The sequence below is a fragment of the Atractosteus spatula genome, assembly GCF_055471065.1.
Source record: "Atractosteus spatula isolate fAtrSpa1 chromosome 11 unlocalized genomic scaffold, fAtrSpa1.hap1 SUPER_11_unloc_1, whole genome shotgun sequence".
Lineage (NCBI taxonomy): Eukaryota > Metazoa > Chordata > Actinopteri > Semionotiformes > Lepisosteidae > Atractosteus > Atractosteus spatula.
The window spans coordinates 639,939-651,971 of NW_028296630.1; the positions used below are offsets into that span (position 1 = coordinate 639,939).

At 37.7% G+C, this 12,033-nt stretch overlaps 1 protein-coding gene and 1 long non-coding RNA gene across 2 annotated transcripts; one reads left to right on the forward strand and one right to left on the reverse strand.

The window, feature by feature from the left end:
- Positions 1–1,516: 1,516 nt before the first annotated feature.
- LOC148811448 (deoxyribonuclease-2-alpha-like) lies at positions 1,517–6,929 on the forward strand. The gene is made up of 6 exons (XM_088908778.1): positions 1,517–1,521; positions 2,169–2,334; positions 2,505–2,589; positions 3,718–3,882; positions 4,441–4,632; positions 6,595–6,929. The coding sequence occupies exons 1-6, from the start codon at positions 1,517–1,519 to the stop codon at positions 6,927–6,929; spliced, it is 948 nt and encodes a 315-aa protein (XP_088764904.1).
- Positions 6,930–7,476: 547 nt separating this feature from the next.
- On the reverse strand, positions 7,477–11,094 carry LOC148811449 (uncharacterized). Its single transcript, XR_016086389.1, has 2 exons — positions 10,769–11,094; positions 7,477–10,078 (listed from the first exon to the last, which is right to left on the reverse strand). It is a non-coding gene; the product is annotated as an uncharacterized LOC148811449 (long non-coding RNA).
- Between the last annotated feature and the right edge of the window lie 939 nt (positions 11,095–12,033).

Here is a 12,033-nt window from a genome sequence, read left to right on the forward strand (position 1 = left end):
AGCAAGGAAACAAGGCTTGATTAATACAGTGTAATACTGTACATTTAATACTGGTGTTAATTGAAGTCGCATACGTGCAGCTTTCAAGGGTGCCAGCCTGTAGAGGCAGCACCTGTATGGAGACTTTTCGGCAGCAGCGGGAGCAGTACGACGCATTACAGGGGAGGATTGGGAGGTTAGAGACACTCCTGAAAAAAAATAAAAATCGTTTGCCCAGCCTAACAGTATTGTTGTTATTGTTTTTATCCTGTAAAGCGCTTTGAGGAGCCACCTTTAAAAGCGCTATATACAATAAAGTTCATTATTATTACTATTGTTAATTTGCTGGACAGAGAGGTGAACATTATTACGCAGAAGACAAAGATAGCGATTTACGTTGCATTGTGCATTGTGCTGCTGTAATACAGTTTTAAATAATTAAAAGTCTAAACAGTATCAGCTTTATTTATGGGTTGTAATTTAAAAAAAGTCAAAAACCGCACTCAAAATGCAATTTATAGCTTTCTGGCAAGAGGAGACACCCAAATTAATAATGTAACATGCCACTGTTTGTGCATGAATAAGGTTATTCTGCTATTTCCTTAGATACTGTACAAGATTCCATGGTTTTTTTTTTTTAATCCCCGGTGGAACCGGGAATCCGTAAGAATCAAGTAATAGGTTTATTCCATGCTGAAAAAAAGAAGAAAGAAAACACATTCCATAAGAATCAGCGCTTTTATATAGCGCCTTTAAAGGTGGCTTCTCAAAACGCTTTACAGGATAAAAACAACAATAACAACAACAACAATATTGTATTTCATTGCACTTTGACAGATCGTCCTTAAATCAGTTGTTGATTTAGTTTGACAGTAACCCTAACACTAACCCTATTTTATTTTTTCAAAGAAATGTTTGTTAAAAAAAAAAGTCACGGCTCTGGCTGGATTCAAACACCCAACGTGTGATGTGTGAGTTAGGAACCTAACCCACAGCGCCACTGGCAAGGTCACATGAGGACTGTTGAAAAAGCCCTACAGAAACATTATCAACAGATATCGTACAGCGTGTACTATTCTTGTGTTGCGGTACATGAATATAATTATATCATTATTAATTTCTTTAGATACGCGATTCCATATTATATTCCCTTTTAATCAAATTCTAAAAGTATGCTTGTTGACTCCGGTATCACGTTAGTTAAAGACTTCGATGCTTAAAATGTTTAGGGAGAAATGGAATACTGGTGTGTATTTTTTCTTTAAAGTACCGAGACCAGCCATATACTGTATGTTTATGTTCCAAAATTAATATCGTTTATGGCCTTCACATGCGTTACAGTATGCTCCTATTCTTTTTATGCTCAGCTACTAAGATTTCCCTTCAGTGGTAAAATTCCATATAAATATTCAATACTTAAACGGGCACAGTAAAGACATTTAAATCTTTCTCGACCGACCAACGCACCACGAGTGCCCCTGTCGGTCAACCAATCACGTACCGCGGTATTTTGCGTCATCTCGCGTCACGATGCGCGATGACGTAGCCAATTACCCCCGGTACGTGCCTGTGCCGCGCACTTTGAATGGCTGCATCTGTAAATCCAGGGTACAGTGTCTATGATTTTTTTTTGTCATAAAGAAATTACTATTGGATTTTAAAGTTTTTTTTTCCTTTCAATAGTTCGTTTTGAAACGATTCACCAGAATGTATTCTTGAGGAGAATAATGTTTGTGAGATGCTTGCCTTGCCTCGCTTCTTTTAGTCAACTGTTGACTCTTTGTCAACTGCTGCAGTTCAGTTCTACAGAGCTCTGCTGGTTTAAAATGCAGAAAATGAGCTCTAATCGCATAAGATTATTCCAGTTTTGCCACAATGCTCATGTCAAACATGGGCGACCCCTAAAAACAAGAGCTATTTTCGCTTTGTAGGCCACTACGTCACCTAGAAATGATCAAGGCTGCTTGACCCTTCTTCTCTTGCCACAGGTTCTGTTCATCTCCCAGAAGCACCAGTGCACCCACAGACTGGCAACAGACACTAGTATTGTTTAAGTGCCCTTTTTATTTTCTAGTGATCACAACAGTTAACACTGTCTGTCCAACACCCAGGACACATTGTACAGTGTCACAGTTCTAGAGCAGTATACAGTATGTATTACTCTTTTATGTGTTTTTGGAATCATACAGGTTTATTCTGTATAAGCTGCCAGACCACGATGAAGGAAGAGGTCTGCGATACCTCTACATGGATGACCATACCAATGGCTGGGTATATGGGAAGAAATTGGTAAATGACTCCAAGAGTGCAGTGGGGCAGACTTTGCAGCCTTTTTTGTCCTACATTCATAAAAAGGTAAGAAACCTTTATTTATAATCTGTGTCATCTCCCAGAAAGTGAGGTCAGGATATACATTGTCTTTTCGATCTGTTTATTTTCACAGGTTTCTCTTATAATTCAAAAGCCTTTTGTGCAATACAAATACAAACTTTGCATTGATATTTTTTTATATTCCTTCCTAAAAGACTGTGGACTTTGGGTATCTTCTATACAACGATCAACCTCCAAAGTCATTTAAACCTGCTCCTTCATCTTTTGGACACAGCAAAGGTAAGTAACATTTTACAATGTACAAGACAGAAGGACACAGAAAATGGGGGGGGAAAAAAACATCATAGACAGCACAACAAACAATATAATGGTATCTGTTATACTTGCTGGGTTTGCTTGCTTATTCCTATGATTAAAGCCAAGTGCAATGTTTGCTACATATGCAGGATGTGAATTGTTCATTTTATATATATCTAAAATAAAATATTTTAAAATTTACACTATTTCAGGGTAGAACATTTACATGTGTGATTCTGCAGATTTTGTCCAAATCATTGATTCAGTAGAAAACATTTATTTTATGATTTACTGTGTATGGTCAAGACATGATGGCACGTCCGAAGTATATACTGTGTCTGAAGAATACCAACACCAGCTTTCTGTGTTTTCTGGTTTAAAAACTTGAATCATAAAGCTTTAAAGTATATATTTACATTTTGTTTTTGTTCATTATTTTTTTTTCATTTACTTTTCTTTGACTGAGGCATCACATAAGCTAAGAACAAATCTGTTGCCATCAGAGCTTTTTCTCCTGGTGAAAATCACTGAGTTTAAAAACACTTCTGTAAGTCAATATAATACTGATTTTTATAATAAAAGACTCATCTGCTGGGTAAAACAAAACTAAAGATGCTTGTTTTGGGCTCTAGGTTTCTATTGAATTGAATTTACAGTAGCCCATTTCTAAATGAATACAGTAAATTAAATTGTTGAGATTAAGAAATAAATCTACATACTTCATGGCCAATTGTCAGTTCAAGAGAACTGAAAATAATAGGATTAAGAATAGTCCTATTTTGGACTATGGTTTTCAATTCTCTTAATCTGACTTTTGGCCATGACGTATGTTCAGTTAAATTGGGTTGGACAAAAAAGCCAAAAGTCAGATTAAGAGAATTGAAAACTAGCCCAAAATAGAAGTTTTTTTGTTTAGTTTGATCAATTATACAGTTCTTGTTTGATTCTTGAACTGAATTAATTGACTTCGTCAGCTGGAAGCAGGCTTGATAATGGACTCTGTTCAAAAAGAGCAGACTTGTCCTTTAAAAACATTGAAACTGGAAAACCAGACGGATCAAAAACGATCAAATTTTGAGATTTGAATGCATCTTGTGTGACCTTTTTCAGGGATTGTGATGTTAGACAGACAGACAGGAGTGTGGCTGGTTCACAGCACCCCAGAGCTTCCAGATGTGAAAAATCATTCTACATCATTCTGGCCCTCCAGTGGGCATGAAAATGCACAGACCTTCTTCTGCGGGACTTACACATACAGCACCTTCAAGGACATAGGTAGGCGTTCACATGTACATACAGCTGTGTGAACCTTTTCTTGAACAACTTTGATTGCTGAGCTTTAGTATGTCCATGGCATTGACATTGCAGCTGTCTATCACTTTCTGAAAGCCTTTGGTACAATTTTTCCAGATTTTAAGATTCAAGTATTGGCAGTTTTTGTTCTGGTTTGGTGCACCTGTTCTTTTCCTATTCTAAATTTACCTGTGGGGCAAAAACCAGTCTATTCTGTTATTTTCTGTTGGTGGTTCAATTTCATATGCACGCTTAATATAACCCTGAGAATAGGTGGACACTAATAGACTTACACCTCATTCTGTATACAGATGAAAATAAATACCGAAATAGCCTTAGACTTTCTAATTAAATCTAAATGATGTGTATTGTGGCTGCTGAAAATGTATGTCAACATTTTAGAACTTGGAGGATAGTTTAACAAATGAAAATAAATAAAGGAAACTCTCCAAACTAATGGAAAAAGAAAGGGGGCATTTGACCTGGATGTATGAAAATGCCATGCTTACTATTGGTTATTTTTCATTCTTGTCTCCACAGTTGTGCAACTCCAGTATATCCATGTATACTCTTTTGACTATCACATCCCCCAAACCTTCCACAGAGACCTTCAGTGTGTGGCTCAGAGAACATGCTATCCCAGGAAAGAGCCTTGGTTTAAGCAGCTGCCCCTGACATCTTTAGCAGGGGAAACTTTCACCAGCTTTGCAAAATACTCTAGATTTAACGACGGTGAGCACCACTTCTTCCCTCTCGAATCTCAATTCCTTTTCATGAAGTTTCTGATAAATGCAAGTCAATCTGAAATTTCTCTTATGCAAATGGCACTACCACCCATAGCAATGCCAGATATTGGTTTTAAGATTAAACAAAACGTATTTTTATGTTCTACAACTTACTTCAGACATCCCCCTTCATTCGTATTTCTTTTCAAAAGCTGCTCAAACAATGTGTGAGACGGGGGAAAACAACATTGCGAAGGCACAAAACCTGTCAGTGTTCAGAAAAAGAAAGCCAAGGCAGATCTAGTGTCTGCAAAAAAAAAAATGGATCCAAGTCTATGGATCACTGTTTTTTCCCAACTGATCGCTTCTTTAGAAAATATTCTCCAACTCAAAATACAGAAACAGTAGTGAACAACACAGTCGCCATGATCCATAAACAATCTCTGTGCTTCATTATTGCAGTTTGTTCCTGGAGAAGTGAAAATGTCACATCAGTTATTTTTCTCATTTTAGATATTTGGAATCAATAGTTTGCTGGTTAACTAATTTTTTGCATGCCTCTACATTTTAAAATCACAAATGAATTATCACAGTTCCAGACCAGTACCAGCTTGGAATAGATGACGAAATGTACTTATTCCTTCAAACTATGTGCTATAACAGCCCCACAGTGATGCTAAGTGTCGGAGTTGGCATAAGTTGTACCAATGATGTTTCTTTCACTGACAACACTACAAGGTCATAGAGGTTGCAGTTATTGGACGCGTTTGAGATCGCTTGGATATCCCAAAGTGCCCAATCTTGTTGTGTTGGTGTTGGTATTCAGTGAATTATGTATCACTGCTGAAACTCGGTCAACAGTGTCTGATTTACTCTGAACAAGCACTTATTGAGCCTCTCAGAATCTGAATTTATTTAATTTTTACAAAGTCTAACTCTATTGTATGTTGGCCGTTTCTAGCCAGCAAGACCCACTTTCTCACAAAGATTTTGTTGGAACAATATCCAGTTTATTTTTAGTCAAAGCCTTTCCCAATTGAAGATGTATTTATATAAAAAAGCAGACTTCGTTTTGGTGAAACTTTCTCAATCTGCCACCTGGCAACTGAACTTTCCTACATGTTTCTGCGGTTACACTTTAGATTTAAGGTTTCATAGCATCGCTTTCTTTCAACAGAGATTTTATGGGATGTTAGTAAAGCATTCATTTATATTCAGTAGTAATTTAGGTTTAGGATTTGTGTCTGAGGTAGTTTGTAGGTGCTTTATTAACATTCTGTAAAGCCCGATTCTTGAGCAAATTGATTAATAGAATATTTCAATCTTTTATTTATACAACAATCTAAAACAAATGTTTTTTTCTTGGTATGTTGATTTAAACATAAGAAAGGATAAAAATATAACTTGTGTAGCTTCTTTAGATACCATTTAATACCTAAGAACACGAGAGGTTACATTTGGCCCATTTAGCTAATTTCTTAGTAGTTGATTCAAGGATCTCATCCTGCTGTTTCTTGAAAGGAACCAGGACTTAAATAACATGTGCAGTTTGTTCCATTAATCTCAACTAGTTTTGAAAAGAAATTGATTAATTGATCCAAGGATCTCATTCTGCTGTTACTTTAAAGGTTATTGGAAACGGTTGTCATATTTTATTTAAATACATTTAAAAAAATATTATGTAGAAAAGGAACAATCCAGTAAGTTTCAAACACCGCCCTTCAAAAGCAATATGTCACACTTCACACTTGATCTACTGTATATTGGTGGTGTTGATTTTAAAAAAGAACGTTCTGGGTAGCAACCAGTACAGTACAGCATTCAGAGAGGGGGGGGAGAAATACACATTCACTTGTTCTCGGTTCCAGTTTGACGTTTTGGTAGCAAGTGCACTTCCTGTTTTTGGTTGGGTAGAAAGTGTGCCTGGAACAGATTCTAACATGGAACCTGTGACTCTGTTCCGTTTCAGATCTCTACTCAGGTTTGCTGGTTAACTATTTAGGAGATGACTTCGCCAAAAGCTGGGGGAAGCTTCATCGGCCTCTGCCGTTGAATTGCTCCGTGGCGCACAAGGTGTACAACGTGACGACGATACAGCTGCCAGAGGCCAGGCCTTTCGGCATCATGGTGGACCACTCCAAGTGGTGTGTGATGAAGGGTGGGGGTCCGCACTGGACCTGCATCGTGGACACGAACCGAGAGATCAGTCAAACGAGAAGAGGAGGCGGGGCTGTGTGCACGAGCAGGCCTGGAGTGTGGAAGGCCTTCCTCACAGTAGTTGACACATTTGAGGACTGCCAGTAACACGTGGCTGGCAGAAATAGATGAACAAGAAAGGGCTGCTTTTCAAACGATACTGCATAGTTTTTCCAAGTCAAAGCAAATGGTGGTAAGTAATATGTAAGAAAACTCTGCAGTAGCTCAAGTAGGTAGTGTGTCAACACGCGTAGGCTGCAAAAGAGAAGAAAAGAAACGGGAACTGACACCTGAAGAAGACTCTACAGCTGAAATATTGTTTCTTTTCTTCTCTTTTCAGCATGGAATAAACCTTTACATGTTCCTAAACTATTCAGTACTGACCTTAATAGCAAAAGTAAAATGTATTTAGAAAGGATATGTATCATGAGGAAGTCATGCATCTAAAAAAACATTTTTTGAATGAAGTACTGAATATATCGGGGGGGAATATACGTGTGTATTAGCTTTCAACACTACACTTTTCTCAAAATATTGCAAATGCAAGTGATCTCCAGTGTCTTTTAAACATAATCATTAAGTTTGTTTTCACAGCAGTTTTGTAATACATTAATAGTGTAATGCTGACAACACTTTACACAGAAACCACACAATGGATGAATAATATATTTTATATATTTTTACTAGCTAAATCAATAACACCACAGACTACGTATTGCAAAACACAAGACAACCTATGCTTTTCAGAACAGGTGGATAAGGTTAAATAAAAACAATCACCACATCTTCATATACAGTACAGTTACTACATTATTGATCAACTTGAAGCATTGGATTATATGACTGTTTACTCTGTGGAGCTGTCCACTTCGACTGGCTTTGTAATAGGCCTGTACAGTTTAAAAGAGAGAGTTTATGTTCACATTTTTATAAAGAATAAGGTTACAGTGCCGTGCTGGTGTTTCGATCTGGTAAGAATATCTTAAGTCAATTAAACCTTCCAGCATTCCTTAATGATTTACTGATCTTTAAGTCAAAGGCCATACGCCTAGCTGAAGTTAAGAAATATCTGAGGAACTTAAACCATTATCAAGCTGGCACTTGCAAAAGCAGGCATGTCTCTAATGTTGGGTAGGATTGAGTCTCCCCTTGCAGTCTTGATTTTCTGACCTGCTCAATGCCTATGACCTCACAGTGATGTCACTCACAGTCGTGTTCTTCTCCAGTGGGTGATCTCTCTTTTATAAGCTCAAAGCATGTCAAGCGGGGAAAGACTCTCTCTCATGAGTATGTCAGAGGAGTGTGTGCACATTTCCTCATCCTGTTTCAATTGTGTTATTTTAACCTTTGCTAATCCGATAGGTAAATATTAACCCACATATAAACCGTGCCCGGGAATGTAGACAGTGGAAACTGAAAAATGAACTTCACATGGCACAATTTACCATTCTTACCACTTAAAAAAAAGCTCTTAGTTTTTAAATAAATAAAGGAAAATGTAAAGGTGCTTTTTTTTCTGCACAAAACTGTCTTTCATAATGTAATATTATGCTGTGGATTAAAAACAAAAGATTCTTTAAAAAATCCCAAGTATAAGTTGTTATAATTAGATGCCATTGTATGCTATATTCGTTTATAGTAGTGCAGGTGGGTAGCTGCGTCAGCATGCGTAGTCTGTAAAGGAACAATGGGTTTATTCCATGCTGAAAAGAGAAGAGAGAAAACACAACGTTTCGGCTGTGAAGCCTTCTTCAGGTGTGTCTCCACACACCTTAAGAAGGCTTCACAGCCAAAACGTCATATTAATTTATAGCCGTATCTTTAATATGTAAAAAGCAGTTTTTGAGCAAAAAAAGATGTATTTCTAATATCACACTTAAAGAGGGAGTAGAAACTCCATTGAAACAGATGCCCACAGCCACAATTTAACGGCAGCTGATCAGAGCCACCTGAGAAGTGACAGAGAAAAGCCTAATTTCACAGGGAAAGGGTTGTTCTCTTTGAAAGAGTCAATTGAATATATGGAATTAATATTCTGTTTGAATGTATCTCATGAATGCTGTTAAATGATAGTACCTATACAGTACTAACTACATGCTTCAAGACTACCATTGAGCAATTCTAGAGGCTAAATACTGTATGCAGTACAGTGGGAAATATTGAATTGTTTTGGGAAATAAAAGACAAATTATATTTACAGTGACTACTGTTCAGGGGATAAAGTGAGTTCCTGAAGTGATTATCCAGAAATAACTAATTTATATACCATAAATATACAGTGTTGCCAAAGCAGGACAGTTTAGTCCAAAAACCTACTGTTCCCCCTAGTGGAAATATAATGTTTGTACCGCTTTCCTTGTGCCACAAGAATATTTGCCAGTATCAAATGATCATAATGTATCTCTTCCAGGCTAAAATAAGCAACAGTAAGGACTGGTATTTAACTGGAATATAGTAGCATAAAAAAAGCAGTGGTGCTGTCTCAGAGCACTGGGGCCATGAGTTCGTCCTCAGACCTGGGGTTTGTATGTTCTACATGTGTTTGCTTGGGTTGTCTTCAGGTAATTGGCTTTTGCGAAAATTGTCCCTGGTGTGAGTGTGCGCTGTGATGGACAGGTGTCCGGTTCAGGGTATATCATGCCTTTGGAAATGGATTAGAAAATGGATGGATTAAAACCTTCATAACCTTTATAGAATTCTTTCCTTTTAACATTATTTTACTATTGGAAACCACTGTAATTTTAAATCATATCCATTCACCTATCAACTATTTTACCACAATATTACAGTACATTTTACCTTTTGTATATCCTTCTGAAACAGTGCTGCTGTGCATTCCGTTACAAAAAACGCTACATACTGTATATTCTGCTACCAGAAAGTCTCATTAAAACACTAAAGAAAACATACTCATTAAGTGCAATTTGAGATTTTACATCTCATTTAATATGGAGACCGTAGACTGACACTGACTCAGTACATACAGTGAAAGTGGTTCAAGCTTTTAGAGACAACCTTTGGGGTTGGAATTCTTTCTTATTGGCTTATTTGCTGACAAGGGAGAGTTGACACATTCAAGAACACCATCCACAATTCAGAGGCAAGGGTATTAGATCTGCAGCAGGTGATTAAGAGACTCTTCTCCGGCTCCTCTTTTCATTGTACAGGGAGATGGCTGGGAGCAGCACTCTGATAATGGACACTGCCACCCACGCCACTATATTCTCCGCCATGTCATTCAGTTCTTCCGTTGTTATCTGTTTTAAAGCAACAGCATAAATGTAGGTTAACCACGGAGGACTAACATTGTCTTTTATTGCTTTTAACAGGGTGTCAGCTGAGCATTAGACAGGATTCATCCATTCTCCCAGCAAACAGTGATAGGCTGATTTCTTTTTAAGGTCTTATTTTGTTTCGACTTCTCCTTGGAATATATCATATTCTATTCACATTTTTTCTACAGCCTACAGCCTATTCTGGACTTTTCTTTCATTTCCTTTCCCTTCTTACCTCTCTCCCTCCTATTCCTTCTCTCTCCCAAAACCAAACCATTGTGCATTTTACTACACTGTATTACAATTAAAACACAAGGTGAAAGGTTCTTATAAAATAGCTACAAATTATTTGTTTCTGGTACTAAATCTGTGTTTTGAAAATCATACTGCTTGGGGCACATTGCATTCTCTTCTTCTGACAAGATACCAAGGGTTTTGAGTCCCAGCTGGGTTTCCTCACAAGTCTTTTTCATAGGAACCCAATTCGAACAAATTACATACAGTAATTTCTAATTTTCTCAGGCAATGCAATAGATGCTGTTAATGGAATACAAGTACATTTTAAAAGACAACCCTAGGTAATGTGACAATCAGTGCACTTCTTTTCAGTCCTTCAGATATCCCTTGTGGTGCCTCCGGGGGAAAGTTTATGTAAAAGAGAGAAGTACTCACACCACACTTTTCTTTCCTGAGTTTCGTGGCGTTTCTTCCTCCAATTATCTTCCAAATCCAGTCTGTAATCCGCTCTATTAATCCTGTTCCGATCCGAGCTACAAAAATCCATAATAAAGCCAATCCGCGATGTATCCTTATCCACTATCCGCAATCCAAGAACCATAAACCTTTTCTCCTTTCAGTAGTCCGTTATTCCTTAGTCCGATCTTTAACATAAACCTCTTTCCTCTCTCTTCCTCCAAACCGCATTCACCTGATCGGCTTCCGCCTTGTCCACTGCCTCCGGGGCACTTAGATTTCGGTTCCTGATGCGGCTCAGCTGTGTCTCATTGTTTCTCAGGGTAGACCCTTTCCATATACGGGTCAGCTGATTCTTTTTGGCAGCCATTTTGCTTAGGTCCATATCTAGTATTTTAAGTAGGTAATTCCGAAAATCCCTGTTATGAATGACCCTTCCCCTGGTCATCTTACACCCTTTACTTCGCTTGCCTGTAATGTGGGTGTTATATTCTATGATTTTCTCCTTGTTTTATTTATTACCTTGTCCAGTAGGTGGCAGAATTAGCACAGTAAGGAACTAGGCTTAAGGAGCAATATTTTTTTAATCAAGCTGACATCTTCCTCTAAAATATGTTTTTTTTTCGGTAGTGATATGAAAAACACAACCTGAAAATATAGTAATGAAAATGAAAAGTCAAAGCTTGTGCAACCAGGTGATGTGCAGCTGGGCCTGGGAATCGGGAACAGCGCCTCGTGCAGGCTGGTAGACCCTCGCTACCAGCCTGCTGTACGCCTGACTTGTACGTATCTCTGGAAACTCTCCCATGGCTCTTTCTAATTTTTTAGGTAAGATCTGAAGTAATAAGGCTTTTTTAAAAGGTCTGTAAATTTATGTTTACTGATGTCATAGTTTCGGTTTAAGGTTTACGCGTTTATATTTGTTTTAAAAGTATCAAAAGTGTATTCGGGCTCTGCGGGTTATCAGAGACGAAATTGAACTTCGTTAACTAACTGTGTTAAGTCGCTAGATGAAAACTGTCTGTGTGTTGTGAGTTAAGTTCTTAGTGAGTTGAGTTGTTATGTTGTGTCGCGTTTAAATGGTGTTTTAGTAAACGTCTTCAACAGGGGAAAACAACATGTACGAGGGTAGGAGTCAGACTCTCGCTACCAGCCTGCTGTAAACCTGACTTGTACATATCTCTGGAAACCCTCCCATGTTTTTTTCCATTTTTGTAGAAAATAAACTTTAAAAAAGGAAACAC